The sequence below is a fragment of the Takifugu flavidus genome, chromosome 13 (assembly GCF_003711565.1).
Source record: "Takifugu flavidus isolate HTHZ2018 chromosome 13, ASM371156v2, whole genome shotgun sequence".
Taxonomy (NCBI): domain Eukaryota; kingdom Metazoa; phylum Chordata; class Actinopteri; order Tetraodontiformes; family Tetraodontidae; genus Takifugu; species Takifugu flavidus.
The window spans coordinates 7,520,130-7,541,953 of record NC_079532.1 but is presented as its reverse complement, the minus strand read 5'-3'; the positions used below and the strand labels follow the sequence as shown (position 1 = coordinate 7,541,953).

The window sequence follows — 21,824 nt, the reverse complement described above, 5'->3', positions numbered from 1 at the left end:
ATTTACACGCAGGTGCATCACCTTTGGGGGAACCATATCGACCACGCGATAAGTGACTACACGAGCGTTCCGAGGGGGACCAGTTAGCTCCAGTGTGTTATTGAATCGCCCGTCATAATCTATTTATGCTAACACAGCTGTGCTGAACAAAGAGTGGCCATTACTGGTGTTCCGCGACCCTCAACGTTCTGTGGAGCGGGCGCCGTGTTGCCCCCTCGGCCCTTCGGGCTCCAGCAGTAATCCTGACTGGACCGCTATACAGTAATGGTGGCACGGGCTGTCCTGGGGCAGGCCGCCATATCAGAGGCGCCAGATTCAGAGCTTGGAAGCGCTCTGCTTGTGAAGGAGCGGTCAAGGACGTCTGCGTGTGCAGCAGGGAGATATCGGCCGCGGCTTTGTCCATATTTGCGCCTTTACCACAAATATTACAGATATTTCCAACTGGAAAAAGTGACTCTTACGTGATTATTTCAGGCTTTTGAAGTATTAAAAGATGGTTAGCGAGCTAAATGGTGGACGATACTACAGGAGAAAGAGGCCTCTCTGCTGCCCCCTGTGGATAGGCTGCAGTACGACTCTCCCGTCTCACTTTCTACAACTTATTTTTTTATATTTCAGAGTCTGTCTCATTGCTGTTTGTTTCAAAGCGAAACCTATGGCTGCAAATGACATCATCGTTCCAAGATGGCGGCACCATGGCAACTTTATATGTGTTTTTATGGGTTTTAGTCAACACAAATAAGGTCGAAATTCGATCCCCCGATCATTTCGAGGACAGAAGAAAGGATTGAAGATTTCTCAGCATCCTCGTGGCCTGTGCATTTACCCCTGGGGAAGGGCAGATCTATCTCTGGCAGGGACACATACGCTGGGCTTCTTTTAGGATCAGGCTAAGTCTCTGCCAGGAAACATAAAGACGATAAATCCCATTAGTCACACTTCAGAAATTAGAAGAGTGTGAGTAAGGAAGTGTGAAGAGTAGGGGAGGGGTGGACAGAAGCCCGAATGCCTACAAAGGAGTGGCCATTTGTGAAATAAATCACAGAATCTTGATTTTGGTTTTGGTTTTGGTCTGTAAGCGCAGGTTAGCATGTTTGCGCGAAGCAAACACAAAAGTCTGTAGATGCCAGAAGTGATGGGAGCCCAGGCGCTCACCAGCGTGTTGCACATTCACTGCACACGGCCCCGCCGCCCTGGCAGCCTACCTCTGTAGTTCCCTTCCCTGCAGCGATGACGCAAATGACCCACGATGACTGACCCCCATGGTAAAACCTGTAAAACATTAGCCAGCATGAATAGGAATGAGTCTCCATATTCGCCCCTCGGCAGGCAGGGCAGGATTTATGAGCCTCTGTGTGGCTCCAAGTGCATGTGGATGGAGAGAAGGTGTGGCGCTGGGATTCTAAGATTTATATCCACGCTGGGTAATTGCTGCCCAGTGACCGTTGTGCTCTGTTATAATATCTTTTCTGTAGAATTGAACCCCAACAGTGTGAGCCTGACGCCCCCAATAGTTCCATCTCCTTATGTTTGAATAGGAATTGTTTTAAACAGAATTATTCTATAGTTTGAAAGCGCCTTTGGGTGGCGTCATTGAAAAAAAGCTGGAAAATTAAAAGAGACATTTTTCCCACCAAAGGCCCCAGGAGAGGAGATCTATCTGCTGTGATCATGAGAATACCTCCACCTGGGGGTGCAAAACAAGATTACAGCTCATTCTCGAAGCCCAGGCGGACGAGAGCAACCCCACAGCCATGAAATTGAGCCCAGCTATCGTTGATTGGCGCCTTGATGGTGTCCTGACGCTCGCATCTCTGAAGCCCCCGTACGCCGAGGCCGAGCACCGTCTGACCTACTTTCCTTTCTGAAGGCTAAAATGAAACGGACTGAAGGGACGACTGACTCAAGAGCTGCAGACTTGCAGTCATTTTGAGGGAGAACAGGCACGGAGGAGCGAAGGAGGGGCAGATAGGCCGCATCGAGACCCCGGGGCATTATTTGTGAACTGGTGCACGCGTTTGCACGCTTCCTCGTGTGGGCGTGCTAATCCGCGACTCTGCAGACTCCGCTGTGAGGGCGCGGAGTAATTGCACGGTTGTTTTATAAAAACCTGATAGGAAATCCGGCAGACTGACCTTTTGGCCCCTCGGTGCCGCCTTGATTAACCCAGCCTATTTTCCGCTCTTCTCCAAACAGAGGGGCTCCTGTAGTCAGCACTCCCTCCTTAATATGTCCTCCGGCCTCGGCCTGGGAGCGTCCACCGCTGCCCAAGTCCACTCACATCAGCCTCACTTCCTGGAAGCTGGTAATGAGGAACTAAAGAGGACGTGTGACGCAGAAACGGAACAACGGGGGCCCGGTGGTGAATGGATGATTAGCGCGCGGCTAAACGGCGCTAAGCTAAATCAGGATGAGGCAATTTCCACCTCCTTCCTGCTCCAGTCAGGGAATTGCTGATGAGTGGGACAAGTTGTTGAGGGGCTTCAGGTTGATCAGATGGGAGCTGCCGCTCCCACCACTTCACGCCCACAGCGAAGTGGCTCTTAACTGGTTATTGGCAGGAGGACGTCAAACAACAAATCTATTCCAGCGGCGTGTTTGTGCTCTGTGGCCGTGGTGTTTACACATCACCTCAGAGGCACGACAGCTTACTGTGGGCTGTGGCTGGGAGCCATGGTGGTGGACAGGGCACAGATACATACTGGCATCCACCCCGCTGCCCTCTTCACACGCAGGGTGAGGGGAATGCTGGGAGCTTTCTCCTCAACTCATCAGCCCCCGTGGAGGCCCTGTCTGTTTTGTTTCGTTTTAAACGCGCCAAATGGCTCCCAAAATCGAAATTTGTGCATGTGAGTGTGAAATTTGGCCGCAGATGTTCATCACAGGAATATAAAGTGGTCCCTTAGAATTACATAATTCATCACCAAAGTGGATGGAAAAAGAAATGAATCAAATAAATAAGACATGCCTTATTACTAGCATTTATTTATGGAGCCACTGGGGCGAGGAGGGCACATTATCAGGAGATGCAGGACACAAATCTGTCTACCAATGAATCAATAATAACGGTGGCTGAGCTCAAAAGTAAACAGTCCTAAAGTTTAAGAAAGATACATCACCTTTAGAAGGTTTCTTCTCACTCTCAAGTACACATTGTAAATGATTGATGGAGCTGGAATGAAAAGAGCCCCTGAGTGATGTGAAACACGTCACGACTGGGATGCACGCACGACTATTAATCAGAGGTAGCGCTAATATTCCTCCCTTAAGGTGGATCGACTTGGTCCTGCTCCAAAATGTCTGTCTAAACAGAGACATTAGAAGAGGAGAGGCATTAAAAAAGAATAGCCGACAAGCTGGCCAATCACAGCCGTGGCGGCCGGTGTGACGGAAACTTTTTCAGATCCTCTCATTCTGGAATTTGATGTTTTATTTCTGAGAATGTGCGGCAGCAGCGCCCAGCTCCAGGAGCGGCGTTCCTGGCTGGCCTGAGCAGTCTGCAGAGCTCATTGTGTCCAGGTTTCACTGTTAACAGTGTGGTCTGCGGCTTTTTCCACACTTGCCGCTGAGAAGACGCACTGTTGGGAAGCTTTTAAACGTCGGTGCTCCAAAAACACAAACATGGGCGGAATCAAAGCAATCTGCTCGGACAGAAAACCCCACAATGTCTGCACCAAATTCTTACTGAGCGTGCACGATCACCGGCTAAAAAGAATCAAGACTTTCTTGATTCGTTCGTGACATCCGCGCGTCATGGGTATAAATGCCCAGAAGTCCTCCATAAATGGGTCGGACTCACTTGATGTGTCTGTAGGTGTCGTGTTGCGACTGAAGGACACGGCACCGTCTCCCGTTTCCCCCTCCTGCAGAAGAACCAATTTCACAGTCTTTTAAATCAAGAGCGCTCCTCTAAGCCGCGGAAAGCTGGACCCGGCCCGTCCGGAGCTCCGAGGCAGCATAATGAATCCCACACCGGGTGAATCAAAGGGCATAACTTGTGCAGAGATGTTATTTTTCCCAGTCGGTGTACTGGAGGTTTTGGACAAAAACAAATCCGTTTGGGAAATTTCGCTGCTTCGCTACCTGGACGGGCTCCATGAAAAACCAGGAGTTGTCTGAAGAATCATTCACGTGTTTTTAACCTCTCCAGACATAATATTGGCGCTGGAAGTGGAGGCAGACACATTAGAGCAGAAGGAGGATTATTTTTTGTTATTATTGTTGTTTGTGATGGATTAGCAGATATGAAGCCTCACAGTGTTGTCATATCCCACGAGGTCCAGCCACACACATGCTAAATTAGCTTCTGTGACTCTGCTGCTCTTGTGTTCCCTGACACTTCTGTGTCTGCGCAGCTCTGTGGGTACCCAAACACCAACAACATGTTTACTGGTTCCAGCTCTTGTAGAGGAGTCGAACCCACTCCTGTGAAGGAGGGAGCGAGCAGCACACCCGGCACGTGTTTCTGCTGCTCAGTTTTTAAAAGACGACGCGGATTCTCCAGTGGCCCGTAAAGTCGCTGCGCGCAAGACCCCATCTGTGCGCTTAAATTTCATCCTCAGCTTTGATTATCTGAGTTGGTTTGGTTTTTTCCCTCTTCTGGCACATCAAAAGGCACATGTAGACTTCTGTGTAGTCTGAGCCTGTCGCTCGGTGCAGGCAGATGAAAGGTTGGCTTACGTAAGGCTGTTTTGCGTGCGCGCCTGCGGAGCCTCGCTGATACAGGGGCCGTCTAATGGTGCACGACTGCGCTGTGACGGTGGAGGAGCCGCCGCCAGCGCCTGTACTGTAAAAGCAAACCCCGTCAGCAGAGCAGTAAAGAATAAGAGCCGCAGCTCTGGCTGGCTGGTGCCATCATTTACAGTAATTTACATCTCCTGAGCCTTTTACACAGACGATTGCCTGTTGACTTACTTGTCCATCCACCGCGCTTAATGTAATGCATGCAGAGGTTCGTGCACGCTCCGCAGGGCTTTAGAGTGTCACTGATTATTATTGTGGAGATGATCAGAGAACGTGGACTCATAAAGGCTGCAGTGCCGAAGCTTTAAAAGGCATCGCGAGACAATAAGGGTGTTTGTTCAGAAAGCCAACGTTTCATTTCTCACCGTGGTGGAGATGTAAGATGTTGGGATGTTTCCTGACTGTCACCACCTTCGGTCCAGATGTTCGCTTTATCCCCGATCAGTCTGGATCTTCAGCTCTGTCCTGATGAATATATCAAACTCACTGAATCCATTTGATTCATTGATGTTAAAACACAATCACTTAATTATTTTTCTTCGGGCACCAGACACGGGCTGATAAATAATTCCTAATTCTTCATATTGTGCTTCTTTCTTTACTCAAATATGGAAGCTGAGCTCCATATTTGAGCTTTAGCTCAGTTCTAGCTCCCAGCGTGACACAACTCAGTGACCTCTGCTGACACACTAAATTGCACCCGAATTATCAGTTTGCCCCCCCCGCTCCCCACCTCGGCGTGCACAGCAGCAATTTGTCACAGCGACGCGCTCGGTTTCTCGCCGCTCCTCAGCTGTGGGCTGGTAGCTGGGGAGTGGGTGGCTGGGGCGATAATGTTGACTTGGCTCTTCTGCAGCATATTCACCCGAAATCAGTGGCAGAGCTTTACTGATGTATTTAGTGACTCCCGAGAAAGTGGAAAACAGGTTTACGAGGCCTGTGGTGGGACACAGTGGCTGGTAATTAGACAGCATAAACCCCCCCGCCCCCCCCAGGCGGTGAGCACAACCCAAAGTGAGCCAACCTGTGTGTGAAATTGCATTAGACGTATGCGCTTAATGGAACGTTTTGGAAAATGGCAAAGCGCCATTTTGCATTTATGAGCGTTTCCATTCCCCCCACGCCGACCCCCCCCCCGGCGGAGCGGCCGCTCCTGCTCCCCGTCACAGCAGACCTTCACGGACCAGGATGTGCAGGACTGTGGTCTGAACATGCCTCTGTCTCTGCTTTCCCACAGATGCTCTCCCGCTCAGAATGGGACCACAAGAGAGGCTCGCGAGGATCACAGGTTAGCGCCGGTCACAGAATACCAATCACAGCAGAAATAACAAATAAGGACGCACAGCTGCCAGGAAAACACACACACACACACACAATCACAAGTTTCCTGGTTGCTGTCACTCGCCTTCACAGGCCATAAATGACGTAAAGAGCAGAAATAATACCACTAAATGCTCAGTTCACACACTCCTTTCAGCTGAGGTTAAACAGCCGGTCCTGAGGTGCCACCTCCAACCAGAGTCGGGCTCCCATTTGGGTGTAAAGCTTTGGCACGAGATATGTAAAGGTCAGGGATTTGGACAGAAGGACCCATCGCGGATTGCAGCCAGCACACACCCGCACACACACACACACACACATGCCGCCGCATCCTTGAGCTCACCTTTCCCATCTTTGTGGGGGAGAGTTTGTGCCTGTTTGGGGATTGATGTATTGAGCTTAAGCAGAGCCATGGGGCAGGGCTCTGGAACAAACGATGCCCTTGGTGCTGGCACGGCGCTACACACTGTGTGTCTGTGGGTGCTCGCTGCTCTGCTATCAGGAGGATATCCTGACATAGACAACGTGTCTGTGCTGACGGCGTACGTTTGCGCGGCGCCAAAAGGTTGCGGCGGACGGAAAATGATGGGGATCTTTTAATGAATTGTAATTGTAACTTTGCATGGCAGCATTGGGGAGTCACATCAAATTACACAGGATGTCATTTCCTAGAGATGCTCAGACGGCGTCCAAATAGCACGTTACCCGTTCAGGAACATGGTCCCAGGCCTTTGTACGCAAGCACATATTTGATGATTGATGCATTTGCCAAACTGTGTTTCTGATTCCGTGGTCAGTTCCTCCGTCCGTGGAATCCTCTGACAGTCCCTGCCTCCATCTCGTGGCCGTCCTCCCTTAAGTCTCCCTCCGGGGGTTAAATCGTGTTTTGAATTTGGCTACGCTGGTTTCAGGCGTGATGGCGTGTCGGCAGCACCTTGTAGGTTTGTAAATGACACCCTCCAGCCTGCGGTGGTGATTGAGCTTCACCGCGACGCCCTGGCCAGCACGCGCATTAGCAGGCTGCTTTTCCAAACCTCCGATCTCCCCCACGTCCAAACCGTGCAGCGGGATGTTTTATCTTGGGAGTTGACAGTGAATGTATGCATGGAAAGAGCTCTTTAAATATTTGTATTTGACATGAAAACACTCTGGTTTTGGACGGTTACCCAGAGATTAGCGGAGAAAAAGATTTCTGGCTGGCCCATATCTTGTGATTGTTGTTATAAATTTTTAAGTCTGGAAGGGCCGTCGTTGAGGAATGACTTCCGGTGCTGGTGAAGATTTCGCTAAATCGCTGTTATCCAAACTATTTGGGGAGTTGACCAGGAGTCACTGCCGCCACCACAGATAGGCAGTCAATGATTAATGCGGAGGCATTAGCCTGTTTTCAAGCCCAATAAATTTAAAGACGTTAATGGATAAAAACAAAGCTCTCTACGGGGTCCACATGTCTGGAGGGTGGAGCTGCAGGACAGAAGGCACCACTGGATGGAGGGTGCAAGGAGCCGGAGCGAGATGTCGAAATGGCTCACGGGTTTAACAGAAAATGTTTGTGCAGGAATATTGTAGCTGGAAAAAGCTTCACATGTTTACGTTGGGCAGGATGTTCCTGCATCTTGGTCACAGTGCAAATTTCACGTTGCTGAAATGTGTTTACAAAGACAATCAAATTCCTTTCTCTCTCTGGTAGGCCCCCGAGGCCTTTGAACAGTTTACAGCTCTCATGTGGGAACCATAATATCCCCGGCGTTGCGCAATACTCAAGCCCACATATCACTGGTGCAACTGTTTGGATGAGGAAGCTGAGGGGTTAAAGCTACACCGAGTGAGCGGGCTCTGAAATGACAAAAATGTGACCTCGCTCTCCGGGGATCTCATTAATAATCATAATTGTCCAGTAAAGAGCAGATTTGTTTGTTGCAGCGAAAGCGTTTCATCGGCCGTCTGCGGAGCATTTGGAGAGAGAGGGAAAAAAATCCGTGGACACAAAAGGAAAATCAGAAATGCTTCCATTTTTACTGGTGTTTATAAGAGACTTGAGTAATGTGCAGCCACTTAATGGGCGCAAACCAAATATTGTGAAGGCGCAAATGCAACTTTTAGCAAATCACCCCTGACGTCTTCTTGTCACATTACTAATGTCTGTGGCTTAAAGTCCGGAAAGAATAAACTCTTAAATCGCCTCTTTGCAATTAAAGGCCCTTCAGAGGAATTTGCTGCATTATCGGCCAGCTTTTGAACGTTTTGCCACAACTGAGGCTACAAACACAGCTGAGGAAGTCCTGGAGCGTCACAGTCACAGCTGGCGCGCTTTGATTGGCCTTTGCTTTGGTTTACACGGACTCCTGCGTGGGTCCTAATCTATGGCGTGTCCGCTGACGTCTGCTGTCCCAGCCTGTGGACACACAGGCGATTAAAACCACTGATGGTGCACATCCTTATTATTCATACCGAAATGTCATAACACCACATCCGTGCGGGGTTCAGTGTGTGACTTGGACCACAGTCGAGTCCTTAGAATTGATGCAGTTTTGTCAAAGAGCCTAAACTTGTGCAGGAATATTTGGGAGTTTTGTGGTTACCGTGTTGCCAGGCGTGCTGGCAGCGGGTGTGGCGCTGACTGGCATCGGGGAGACAAATGAAAGTTCCGACCGCAAAAATAGCAAAGAGCCACGAGCAGGACAAGAGCCGCGTGCTCCAGCTGTAAATGGTTCCTGTAAAATAACAATGGCGCTGCTGACAACGTCCACAACAGACTCGGATTTCCTACAAGTAGAGTTAACAATTTAGATTAAATCGCCAGATTTTGGATATCAGTGAGGTCAGACCTCATGTTAAAATATTGCCCTTTCCTCCACATTTTGACCTTTCTGAGACTGCGGTCTCGTGCACTCTTGTGCACTCACATATTCACATATATCTGTCAGAAAACAGAGATTCATCCAAGACTGAAAGCAGTCTGTCACCAGAGGGAGAACACGGACGCTCTGGCCTCCTGTTGAACGGCTTATAAATGAGGTTTTGGGGGTTTGTTTTCCTCTGGAGCCTTCCAAGTTTACTGATACCACCTCTCTGAGGGCGAAACTCCACCAGACTTTGCAGGTTGCTGTATTATATAACCCAACTTTCAGCAAAAAGACTGACTTTTACAGTTTTACGAACTTTGAGGTTTCCTTGATGGCTGTTTTCTCATCTGAACACGTGCTCCCATGTGGCGTCCCGCCGCTGTGAAGCGCTAGTTCTCATGGATTTATCTTGCAGAAAGATCTCTGCAGAGATGAGTGAGAGCCTCTGGTATGGCTGCATGTGTGCTTGGGGAACATTTAGAGATTAAACACATCAGCATCCTGACTGACAGGTTAAATAACAGGATTTTTAATCAAACCCAGTTAGAAGCGGCCGCGGCGGTTCTTTCAGGAATGGAGAGCATCAGAATCTGCCCACTGGCTTTCTTTATTTCTGGATGGTCAGTCTGCAAGGCTCATATCTCACTGTCAGCGTTCCCCGAAAGTGAAGCAGGGCGGCTGCAGAGGTAGCCCCGGCTGATGAATGAAAGCCATCATGCGACCTGACAGGAAATTCTTATATAACGTTATGTTATTATGCAACTTGCGTTCAGTTTGATCTGTTTCAGGATGTCCACATATGGCTGTTGAGTCTCAGGCTCCAAAAAACCCCAAAAAACAGCTCATCTCCAAGCAGACCTGATGGGGATCGATAATCACTGAAATTGTCCGTGTGCTTTGTTGGACAGCTAAAAAGTACTGGGATCACAAATGCCAGGCTGAGGCGGGTTATGATACGGCTCCAAGTTATTACCTTTTAGATTTAAAGCTCGTGTCTCAAAAGCTTTTAGACACTTTCCCCACAATCTAGTGTGAGTTTCCTGTCGTGGACATATGGGATGCTGTCGGTGGCTTGACACCGAGCCAGTTCACTGGTGACGCAGGCGGCGCTGCTGGCACAGATAACAGCTTCCTCATCTGCAAGACAGCAAATCTCCAGTGTGGAAAGTGAAGGTGAAATGAAGGTGTTGCTCACTGCAGCTCCAAGTGTAACGTTCCTAAGTTCTAGATATCATAATCATAAATCCCTGTCGACCCAGAACAATGTGCATTCGATCCAATGCAGCCTAACAAGGGAACAAAAACCTCTTTTTATACTTCTGTCAGGCTGATTTTGGTCGCACTAATTGTCTGGATTCATCCCTTGCAGCACTTGTGCCACTTTTTTGTTAAAGTAATGAGAGCAGACTTTTTGATTAGCTGTTGATACGTAAATGAATGCTGGAACGTGTAGAAAGCTGGCGAGAGCATCCAGCTGTGCACCAGCAGGTTACAGACGAACTCCTGTAAAATGAAGATTAGCACCTCGTGTTTTAGATTTCACAGGTAAATGTGCACCGTATGTGGAGTTGGAGGCAGAAACCTACGGGACCAGATGTTCCCCAGCAGCTCCAGTCTTCTTAAACCTCCTCTTTAGCAAAGCACTAAATCAGTTTGTGAAGGAGCTGAGAGAGGGTGTTTACTTACCCACCATGTAGGAGTAAGAGCAGAGGATTTAAAGAAGGGAAAAACGAGCTGAATGCGATCAGTGTTCACCCAGAAATCCTGAATCGGCCTTCCTGCCGTGTCTTCCGCTATAATCGTGATTAGCAGTGTCCCCGGTGGTCATGTGACAGGTTTATCGATAAACATTTGTGGACTTTTGTCATTGCTAATATTGTGCGCAGACACCTCCCGATCTGGGAAAGGTATTAAAAAAAAACAGATCCTAAGATTCCAGCAGAGACAGAGCTAACGAATCCGTTCATGAAACATTCAGGATCTTACAGCTGCTCGGTGCGAGAGGAACAACTCCCAGCTCATCTCGCCTGAGCTAAAACAGACGTATAGGTTTGAAAACTGAAGGATTTTCTCACTGTGCTCAACTCTGCTTTGGCATTTGTTTTCTCTTTTTCATGTTTTTTGTAGTGCAATGATCTCATGTCTCTGATCACTACCAAAAGGTCGTGCACTGTTGTTGGGAGCAGACTGCGCTCCGTATCTGTCCCCGGGACGAATCACACATCCACTATCAGACACGGCCATCAATTAGCTTCAGCCCACATTAGCAGCGGTGATGTTTATCTCTTATTTCTCTGTCCCTCTCTCACCTCGCAGTCATCAGGCACCACTGTCATGGTCGACATAGCTGTGATGGGAGAGGCTCACGGATTAATCACGGATCTGCTGGCTGATCCCTCGCTGCCCGCCAACACCTCCACCTCGCTGCGAGCCGTCAGCAAGCTGCTAAGCACCCAGCTCACCTTCCAGCCTCTGCATCGGCCGCGCCCCGTTCCGCTGCTCAGCCCCAGCGACGCCTACACACTCTCAGACTCGGAGGAGGGTCCTGAGAAAGGAGAGAAGACGTCCATCCACAAGGTGGGAAAATAAGCGAAGAGGACAAGATGCTTTACCTCAGTATCAGATGTGTTAATCATAAGCCGTCACGGGCCAGACGAATAAAATTCTCCACCAGAAGCAGTGAAAAATAATCCTTAGATGGAAGTGCAGTCCACTTGATCTCCACCAAATGATTTATATACCACGCAGAGCCCCACACGTGTTAATATTTCAGCCCGTGCTTGAGCTAATGATCGCTTCCTGCTCTCAGAGCTTTTAGCATCAAATGAAGGAGCGTATTTTCTCAGAACCCAGGGAAGAAAAATAGAGCACGTCTGCTGCTCAGAGCACCGTTCTCCCTTTCATAGGCACAGCTGTGTCAACATGACAGGCGTGCACAGCCAGACAGTGTGCATGTGTGCATGTTAGTCATGTAAGCAGGGCAGCAACATGAAGGTGAGCATGCACCTAAACTGAAGACGCGGATCTGGACGGTCGGGATAATACAATTCCTGCACGCTGGTGTGTGGCCGGCCGCTGCTGTTCCACCTGGGAGGGCTGGTTTAAGCCGTATCAGGTTATTAAAATGAGCTGAGGGCTGTTATACATGCTAAGCGTTTGGTGAGTCTGCACCCAAACCCGCTTCTGACTGACCAGGAGATCCGGAGGGGAGCTGCTCAGTGATGGAGTGGAATCGTGCTTCGCTGTTTTAAACTCTCCATGGAGTCTCTCGTGGACGTCCAAATTATTTATCACATTCCCAAACAGCAAATACTGTAAAAGACAAGTGACAAAACTTCGTGCCTTCTGTGCTTCAATTCTTTTAAATTAAATTCTAACACTCAGATTGGTCTGGTAGGAGGTTTGAACAAACAATAAGAGCTGCGTCTGACAGCTCCTATTTTTGGTGAAGTGTGTTGGTGTGTTTGATCAGAGCCTGCAGGTATTTCATCAAAGAATGGAAATATAGCATCGGAAAACATCAAAGCACCGACAGTCTGCCTGAAAAATAAAAACAAATGTGTGTGTTTCATTTGAAAACACCACACGGGTGATGAGTAGATCTTTTTCTGGGAAGGTCCTGCTGCTGCACATACATAATGCATGCACTGATTGTGCCACGGCTTGTCAGCTTGATGGTATCTGATCTTTTTTTCCTGCATGTTAAATTAGTAGAAATAATTGTCAGAAACAGTGGAACTACTTTTTGCTGGTAGCATGAAAATATCTCTTCTAAATGTGCCTCTTTCTTCAGTGGCCGTGCTTTTGTTTTGAAAGTCTAAAAGAACGCCTCCAATTTCGCCACACAGAATCTGGCCACTAACATGTACTGATTATCTTTGTGGATTCAGCCCAGATCCGTTTGTCTTTACGTAGACGGTTGTTCAATGTGACCCAGAACACTTTCACATCCGCGGGTCTGAGAGGCGTGTCCACGTGTGGTCCAGACGACCTCTGAAACGATCTCTGCTGCATCCCCACCTGGAATTATGGCTGTCCGTCTGTGACCGAGTCACTCGGGATGGATGTTAACACCAGGTCTGGACGGGGGAAGAGGGTGAGCGCGAGCGTGCGCCTCCGTGCACGACTCCAAACGCGCTTATTCAGGATTCTGTGGAGATCTTTACTAGGTCATTCTGCAGAGAAAGGCTGGCACGCTCTGTGCTGCTGTGCCAAGCTGCTGCACGGCTCCAGAGAGAGGCATCGCAAGGGCACAGACCGCAATGAATCCCACAGACACAGTCATGGAAGGAGGGATAAAAGAGGCTGAGGCTCAGTGAGGGGATGTAGCTGTGCAGTTCTGTGGCATTAAGTCGTTTCAGACCACTACACAAAAGTCAAATGGTGTTAAATTAAAAAGAAATCATGTGGATGCATTCTGGAAGAATGTGCCGTTATCGTGGTGTCCTGTCCTGTGCCTGCATGTGCAGCGTCTGAGGCGGAGTCTGCACCCCGGCCTGCTGAGGAGGATCTCTTCCACGTGGACCACCACCACCTCCGCCACGGGCCTGCCCACCATCGAGCCCGGGCCTGTCCGCAGGGACCGCAGCGCCAGCATCAAACAGTACCACGAAACACTGACCTGCAGGTGAGCCGCTGCTGAATCAGCTCGTTCTCGCTCCTCTCTGTCCTCCCAAACATCCAGCTCAGTGGAAAGAGTACGCTAACCCTGCTGCTGCTAAATTATTTAAGGAGACCCCCTACGATGGCTGCCGCCATTATGACACATCACTCTGAAGAGCTTTTATTTCGCAGCGGCGCGGCTGCAGTTATGTGCCTGAACCGCAGCGGCAAATTTTGTGTGCACAGTGTGAATCAGGAAGCCTGACAGGCGAACGTGTTGACCTGAATAATGAGACACGCGGATCCCGTCTCACGGGCGGCGCAGACATCGCGGGCCGAGTCACGGTTCAGGGGCGTTGGCGTGATTATCTGTTGGAAGCAAACGCGACACGTTTCGAGAAGGACGCCTGCGTGCTGCTGGGCGTGCATGTTAAAAGCACGTGTACGTGTACCTGCTGGCGTCTGTTCAAACAGGACTCCACAGTCCCACATGGTTGAGATCCTTAAAAAAAAATAGCTCTGTTTGTTTCTGCTGCTTTAGTTTTGAAATTGCATCGATGCTTTAAATGCGGTTCAAACGCAGGTTCTTGATTTATCTGTTTGGTCATTTCGCCTGATGGCTGCCGCCATTGCATTCCTCACAATTACCTCCCGCTTCCTTTGACGCCGTTTGGATTTCTCTTCTTTTTGGGAATAAAGCGGATCGTTTTGGAATTTTCAAAAGAGACTCGGCTCAGGAACTCTCGGCTGCGCACGTTCGCCCGCGCTCCAATGCGAGTTTTGCCGAGTTGTTGTGAAGTACCAGGCGGTATTTGCTCCCTGCTCTTAAAATATTAATAATGCCGCAGCGAGAAAGAACATCTCTGTGTTTCATCTCCTTTATTCAGTTCCTCCCAGCTCCAGTTTGTGTCACAGGCACCAAAATCCCACTGACATCGCAACAACAGATGTTGAGTGTGTAACTCATATGTGTGTGTGTAGCAATGTTTGCTTGAAGATTCAGAAATGCTTGTCTGACGACATCAAATGAACACTGAAACAGGCTCAACCGTGTCTAATCACGGAGGGGAGCTTGGAAGTCTGTTCAGACTTTCTTTAAAATGCTTAAAATCCCAGATCATGAAGACAGAGACGTGTATTAATCTCTCTGAACGGCCACAAAAAGCAGCTATCGGGGGGGGAAACTGGCGTAATGAAACCCTCCCACGCCAAACAGTGCCCTAAAAAAATCAAATCAGAACCAACAAATCAGAACCAAGCACGGAACGCTGTCCTGGATGCCCTGCAGCAGCTCCTTGGCTCCTTGAACTAGGAGCAGTTAAATCACACGTTTCTGGTCTTTAAGGTTAAATCTACCCGCACAAATTAGCAACCTTCTCCTCTGCTGACTCTAAGTTCTCGTGGCCCTGACGCAACAACAACAACTAAGGGAATAAAATCCTCTCTGCAACCGGCCTGCCGTGTGGCCGACCTTTCCACGTGATTTATATTGTATTCTGCTGCGGCTCAGCGGCCCTGTGGAGAATCATGGCGGCCGTATCTGTCAGCAGCCTGTTTGGCTGTGTTTGTACAATGACAGCGTGATACTTGAGCAAGTGTAAGCACACCGAGCAGCTTCTGTACACACGGCCTGTCGCCTGCTCCCAAAGCTCAGCTTGGCCCAGCAGCGGGACCCGGCTATAGCCACTTATGGTGGTGTGAGTATCAACAAACACCTGGGCTTCTCCCCCGTCACCAGGACCTTGTGATGAACACACACTCGCTCTCAGACACACTCACCCAGCTGCGACCTCGGGCGGGGGCTGTAGGAGGATCCCCGGGTTTAGTTTACCGCCGCGAGAGCTTTCCTTCTGACCAAGAGTTTATTATAAATCTTCTAGGTGTCTGGTCCTGATGCAGAAGGCTTTAGCGTTGGGCTCAGACAGACGTCAGCAGAACCCGGGAAGGTCCCGCTCCAACGGGTGTTATCTTAGCGAAGGGCGAGCAGCCAACGCGTCGTCTTTTCAGTGGGATTTAGCAAAAACAGCCCCCCGTTTTAGGGGCGCAGAAGAGGAGCTCTTTAATGATTCATGCTCTGTAAACCCATGTTCATCAGCGAACGGCCATAGACTACAAGGACCCATTCAGCTCTCCGCTCCGTCCCAGAAAACAGAGAAAAGGAGAGAACGGCAGCGTGCAGCAGAGGACTGGGACAACATGAACAAACACATGGCTTCAATTGCTTCCTCTCTGCTCCATCAACAAATCTGTCCGATCTTAATTAAGACATTAGGCTACCCCCCCCCCCCGTTCTTTTTCCATCGTGTCAGCTTTCGGTGACGTCGGGAGCTGAGGGTGGAACAACCTTAATCTGACAAACCTGATAAAAAGGGAGGTAAAAAAAGGGAAAATGGGGGCGTTTAAATGGCTTCCGCTTCCCCCTTCGCCCTGACCACGGTGGCGTTATCGCTCTCACGTCATCTGGCGTGAGAGTGGGTAGATTACTGGAAATAACGACGGCGGGTTTTTATCGCTGCTTGGACGCCGTCCACTTGGGCTGCAAACCAAAGGTGATCTGTCAACCTGCTGCAAGGGGCCGGGGTGCAAAATCTGGGAGGTTACTGCAGCGGAAGGGGGGGGGCTGTCACCTCAAAATTACATAGAAAATCAAATTTAAGGCTATAAAATATTCAAAATGCACAAGCATGATCCTGGCGTGTAACATACCTCACTAAATATATCTTTAAGGACCAGACGTAAAGGAAACACCCCCCCAAACTCTGATTTAATGCGGTCCAGTGTAAATGCATGAATGAAACTATGCTTAAAACCTTCTGGAATGTACCACATTTTCCTGCCGCTGGCATGTCTGACTGGGAAATTGCAGCACTAATCACACAGAAGGTTAATAATACAGGTTATTTCTGTCACTTATGAGGTGACTGACATTTTCCTTGAATGAAAATGACCGACCTCCTCATTTACATCCTGCGCCAAGGGCTCGGTGTAAGTAGCTGAGGCGATTCCGCTGCATTAGCAGAATAGGTGGAGCGTCTGCCAGTTCTTCAACTTTCATTAAAAGTAAACCTCCTAAGCCAAACGCTGCCGCCTGCCCTCGACCCCCTCGCAATAATGCCCTAACTGTTCGCCCGCCAAACTATCAAACTATTTTATATTCCACACCTGCTAGACATTACACCCAGCGGCCCGACCTGGACGTGCAGACACAACAGAACTGGCTTTGTTGGGCCTCGGGACCATTAGGCGGGGCGGAGAACGGCTCGAAAGTGTTCAAAAAACAATTTATCAGAAGGAGATAGACACAGTGCAGGCCTTTGTGCTCCCTGTGACACCAGGCTCTACTGGCAGGCATTTCCTGCCCTGAGAAGGCAGGTTTTACAACATTTAGGGAGAGGTATTTTAATTGGAAACACCTCCAGCCTGACAGAGGTCTCAGTGGAGAAACCTGGACAAAAGCCGGTTGGAGCAGCTCCGAAGGCTCCCCGTCGCGTCCTACAGCCAGCGCGCCAGCTCACGCTGAAAGAACACCGCGTTTTCTTCTGGGATGTCGATATTATAGTCTTCCACAAAGACAATCTGTAGCCTTTTTGTGTGCTTTAAAAATCCCAACTTGTCAGAAGGGGAGCCGGGCTGAGGCTGCATTTCCACTGGTTTGGGCATAAACGCTGACTGATCCTGCTGTCCTGCACCACTTTCAGGTGTTCGCGTGGACTCTGAGCTCACGCAGCAGCAGCAGCAGCCTTTGTTGTGTGAGGCGATCACCAGATCTTGCTGAACACGCACAAATGCCAGTGTGGTGTCAGCTATCAGGATAGCAGTCCAATTGCTTTACGGACACTTGACTGTCACTGTCAGAAGGTCCGTGGGAGCTCTTTAAATGCTTTATTCCTTTTTATTACAGTGACAAAAGTGGCTGGATTTCTAGATGCACATTTGTTTATTTATTTGCTTGATTCCTTTGACTTGCGAATGTCTTTTGGACAGATTCAAGCCTGATGCGGACTCGGCTTCGGCGTGTACCGCCAGTGAAAATGTCACGTGATCACACCTGCTAATGTCATAATTTGTGAGGCATTTATCTTGTAAACACTGCAACTTTAACCAGGTGAACTCCTGCTTACAGCTGTGGGAGATCGTACATCAAGCTGAGCCACGGGGAGGGCTCGTTGGACAAAGGGGACAGGTTACCTCGCTCAGGTACAGAGATGGTTGAACTGCACCTCGCCTCTTCAGACAGGTGCAGAAGGTGGACGCTGACGTCCCTTTGCTTCCATTTGAACAGCGGAGGACCATGTGGTCGTGTCGTCAGATTACGACAGCACCCACGAAGCCAACCACAGTGACAGCAGCGATGTAGCACATACGGAGGAGGACACGGAAGAAGGAAAATCCTCTGCCCAGAACGTCATCCTCCACCAGCTAATACCTCCTGAGGTAGCAGAACCCACAAATTCACACATACATACATTTGTGGAGCCACAAATACACAATCACCGCACCTCATCATTTACATGTACTGACGCATTTTCTCCACGCACCACAGGACAAACCCATCCTGGCTCCAGAACCGTTATTAATGGAGGACTTGGACCCATGGATGAGTCAGCTAAACAATTGGAACTTCCCCATCTTCACTTTGATGGAGAACACCAACGGGAAATGTGGACGAATCCTGAGTCAGGTGAGACAGAAACTATGAAATTGTTGTTTGTGTTGGCCTGTTTTTTTTTAGCTGGTCCGTATAAGTCCCACTTATTAATAACTACAATACAGTATTATCCTCTTTTTCTGAGTCATTATTTTCTGTTTTAAACTCTCAAAAAAGCATCTACTGGGGTGATTAAGCTAAGTGAGGTGGATAAATATCTAAAGCAGCTATATTGATATCACAAAAAAAGACTTAATACTGAATTTAAAAGCCCTCTGGAGCCTAGCAACTGCCTTTGAAGCATAAATAGAATGATCATGTGTATTAACTGAGCCTTTTTCCTAAGTAGTTTATAGCATACTGTAACAATACTGACTGTCAGGGTTTTTAGCCTTTATCCATCTTTGTCTTCAGGCTCAGTTTTTCAGGTCAGCGGCTTATTAAAACAAACTTCAAGGCTCTTTACCCTCCTCCAAAGGCATCACACCGTTGCTTTCAGGCTTTTCCCCCCTTTTCTTTTGCATGTGTGTTAATGGGAAAGAATTCTCCATTTGTCTGGCCCTGTTCACTGACTATGACTTTTATTAATTCCAGGTCGCCTACAGGCTCTTTGAAGACACCGGTCTGTTTGAGACCTTCAAGATCCCTGTGAAAGAATTCATGAATTACTTTCATGCCCTTGAGAATGGCTACAGAGACATTCCATGTGAGTGTGAACGTCACTTTCACATCCCTTATTTTTAAATTTGTCCTAGAAACTGTCGAGATGCGATGACAGGGTTGACCGCCAGAGGGCGCTGTCGCCTAGCTTCATGTTGTCATGGAGGACTATAGGCAGGCCAACAGCGCGTCCTCGTGGACGTGCCTAAACACACACTCTCTTTTCCTGACCCAGATCACAACAGGATCCACGCCACAGACGTGCTCCATGCAGTCTGGTACCTCACCACCCAGGCTGTCCCTGGTCTGCCCAGTCTAGTTGCTGATCATGGCTCTGCTAGCGACTCAGGTGGGTCTACCTGCGCGTACTGCTCACCAGCAGGCCTGATTGTGTGTCAGAAAATCCGTTTCAGTTTTCTTGATTCTCTTAAGCTGTTTAAAAGTGTGCACATCCACTCTTTTGTTTCTTTTATTCAGTGTGCTTTTAATGGAAGCTGTCTCATTAATTTCAGAGCATCAAACCTGCTAGGGGTGGGGGTGGGGGTGTGGAGGGGTGCACTTATCCAACTCACAGTTTGCCTTATCTCACTTGAACTTTTGGTGCTTGCAATTTGAATACGAAATGCTATTTGAAGTCTGGCACAGCATGAAATGGCAGGCAGATTAGAGCTCCCTCTCACCCACGTTCCCTTAACTTCATTTGTATGCTTTGCTAAGGAATTCCTTTGATCCACATATAAGTCGATTTGACTGTCCAAGTGTGTATTTTGGTTTGGGAGGGAATGTGAGGCACACATTCAGTACAGTATATGTGTCAATGCTGCCAACTCGCTCCTCGCCCTGCTGACTTTGTCTGTGGCCCTGTGGCCAGACTCCGACAGTGGGATAACACACAGTCACATGGGCTTCCTGGTTTCAAAGACCTACACTGTGTCCGAAGACGGTTATGGCTGCCTGTCAGGCCTCATTCCCGCTCTGGAGCTCATGGCCCTTTATGTGGCAGCTGCAATGCACGACTACGACCACCCTGGCCGGACCAATGCTTTCCTCGTGGCGACCAGCGCTCCACAGGTATGACTTCCTGTAAACCTCTGAGCAAGGTCACCAGACAGCAGGAGTGGACTTTTCCCTATAAATAGCTTGTATCTGACTGGCTCTTTATTCTCACAGTGACTGCATCATCACATTGTTATTTTGTGTGTGTGTGTGTGTGTGTGTGTGTGTGTGTGTGTGTTTGCAGGCTGTGCTCTACAATGATCGATCCGTTCTGGAAAACCACCACGCTGCGGCAGCCTGGAATCTCTTCATGTCCCACCCAGAGTACAATTTCCTCGTCAACCTCGACCACGTGGAGTTCAAGCGGTTCCGTTTCCTGGTGATTGAGGCCATACTGGCCACCGACCTGAAGAAGCACTTTGACTTCCTGGCGGAGTTCAATGCCAAGGTGAGATGATTAAAAATCGAATTTAAAAAAGAACCTTTACAAGAGATCACTACCTACACTGGCTGACTTGGCCCGGTGGCTCATGACACCGCGTCTGTTTGCCGGTTCACCAGGTGGGTGACGACCCCTCCACCGGCATCGACTGGTCCAACGAGAATGACAGACTGCTGGTCTGCCAGATGTGCATTAAACTGGCTGATGTCAACGGGCCGCTGAAGTGCAAAGACCTGCATCTGCAGTGGACGGAGGGGATCGTCAACGAGTTCTACCAGCAGGTGTGGATACAGTCGCTCTCAGTGTAGCCGGTTTTCCACTGACGTCAAAAGCCATAATAAACCCATCAATGGGGATGTTGTACGGTGGATTAACACAGGCATATCCTCAAACCAGTACAGTTGAGTGCAGCTAGCTACAAGTAAAGAAACCATCAGAGGCGGTAAAAGGTCAATCTAAAACCATAATTACACCGTGCCCCCTCAACTCTGCTAATCCCTGCTAATTAGCGTGAGGTCAAGCCGTGCTGCTTCTGCCCGGTGATGAAATCATCTCCCTATAAGATAATGTGAGGTCTGGAAGGGGGAGGTGTGGGTGGGTGGATGGATGGAGAGATGCTCTTGAGCAACAATAGTTAAAGTGAAGCTCAGTGTGGTGACGCAAACCAGGTGTCCAGGCAACTGCCATTCAGAGAGACAGCAGGCAGGCAGCCTGGAGAGAGCAGCGACACCCTTGAGCAAGACAGGCGGAAGCTACTGTACAAAACTCTGCCAGGGATCATCAAAAACAGCCCGGTTCCTGAGGACGGGTTAGTAGCCGCGTCATAAAGCTTTCAGCGACCTGGGCGGTACCCTTAGAGCGGAAATGTCCCCCCCCCGACCCTTCCCCCCTTTTCATGACAGCACGTATGCTGTCAAAATTCCATTTGGTTTGCTCGGTGGATCCCTCTGATCCCAGTGTGGTCCTGCGCTTTGATTACCAGAGAGCTGCTCTGAGGGAACAATGGCATTTCTCCTCTACGGTGGCTGCTGTGACGTTAAGGGTTCGGTTGCCAGGGCAACCAGGCCTCCCAGATGTCATTCATTCGCATCGTTCACAGACGTCATAGACTGCACACATGCTGTGACCCCTCCGGTCCCCTGAGGCCAGCCCACTGTACGCCCTTTTGCCCGTCTTTCCACGTCGTTTGTGTGATACCAGCACAATAATGTGGACGGAACATTCTTGTTGACGCTGATGTGCGTGTCTGGTTTTGGTAGGGCGACGAGGAGTCCAGCCTGGGCCTTCCCATCAGCCCCTTCATGGACCGGGCGGCGCCCCAGTTGGCCAAACTGCAGGAGTCCTTCATCACGCACATCGTGGGGCCGCTGTGCAACTCGTACGACTCGGCCTCCCTCATACCGGGACGATGGGTGGAACCCAACCCGGAGGCGGACGAGCCGGAGAGCACGGAGAACGAGGAGGACGAGGAGGACACGGCAGAGGAGGACATATCCACCAGCTCGGAGACCTCACGTAAGCGCTCCGCGTGTTTGTTTCTAAGTGTCACCGAGATGAGAGCAGAGTT

The 21,824-nt window shown here is 49.3% G+C and overlaps 1 protein-coding gene across 5 annotated transcripts in view; it reads left to right on the top strand.

Moving 5' to 3' along the window:
- LOC130536668 (cGMP-inhibited 3',5'-cyclic phosphodiesterase 3A-like) overlaps nt 1-21,824 on the top strand; it is a 49,195-nt gene that overhangs the window by 24,402 nt on the left and 2,969 nt on the right. For 4 of the 5 annotated variants that reach the window (XM_057052774.1, XM_057052776.1, XM_057052777.1 and 1 more), the window contains 12 exons: nt 5,981-6,031; nt 11,226-11,486; nt 13,379-13,536; nt 17,635-17,708; nt 17,794-17,945; nt 18,055-18,192; nt 18,754-18,865; nt 19,055-19,168; nt 19,691-19,890; nt 20,060-20,263; nt 20,377-20,538; nt 21,517-21,772. In XM_057052774.1, the coding sequence (XP_056908754.1) occupies nt 5,981-6,031; nt 11,226-11,486; nt 13,379-13,536; nt 17,635-17,708; nt 17,794-17,945; nt 18,055-18,192; nt 18,754-18,865; nt 19,055-19,168; nt 19,691-19,890; nt 20,060-20,263; nt 20,377-20,538; nt 21,517-21,772 (1,882 nt within the window). The remainder of the gene's footprint in view (nt 1-5,980; nt 6,032-11,225; nt 11,487-13,378; nt 13,537-17,634; nt 17,709-17,793; nt 17,946-18,054; nt 18,193-18,753; nt 18,866-19,054; nt 19,169-19,690; nt 19,891-20,059; nt 20,264-20,376; nt 20,539-21,516; nt 21,773-21,824) is intronic. The other variant, XM_057052775.1, reaches the window with a different exon arrangement.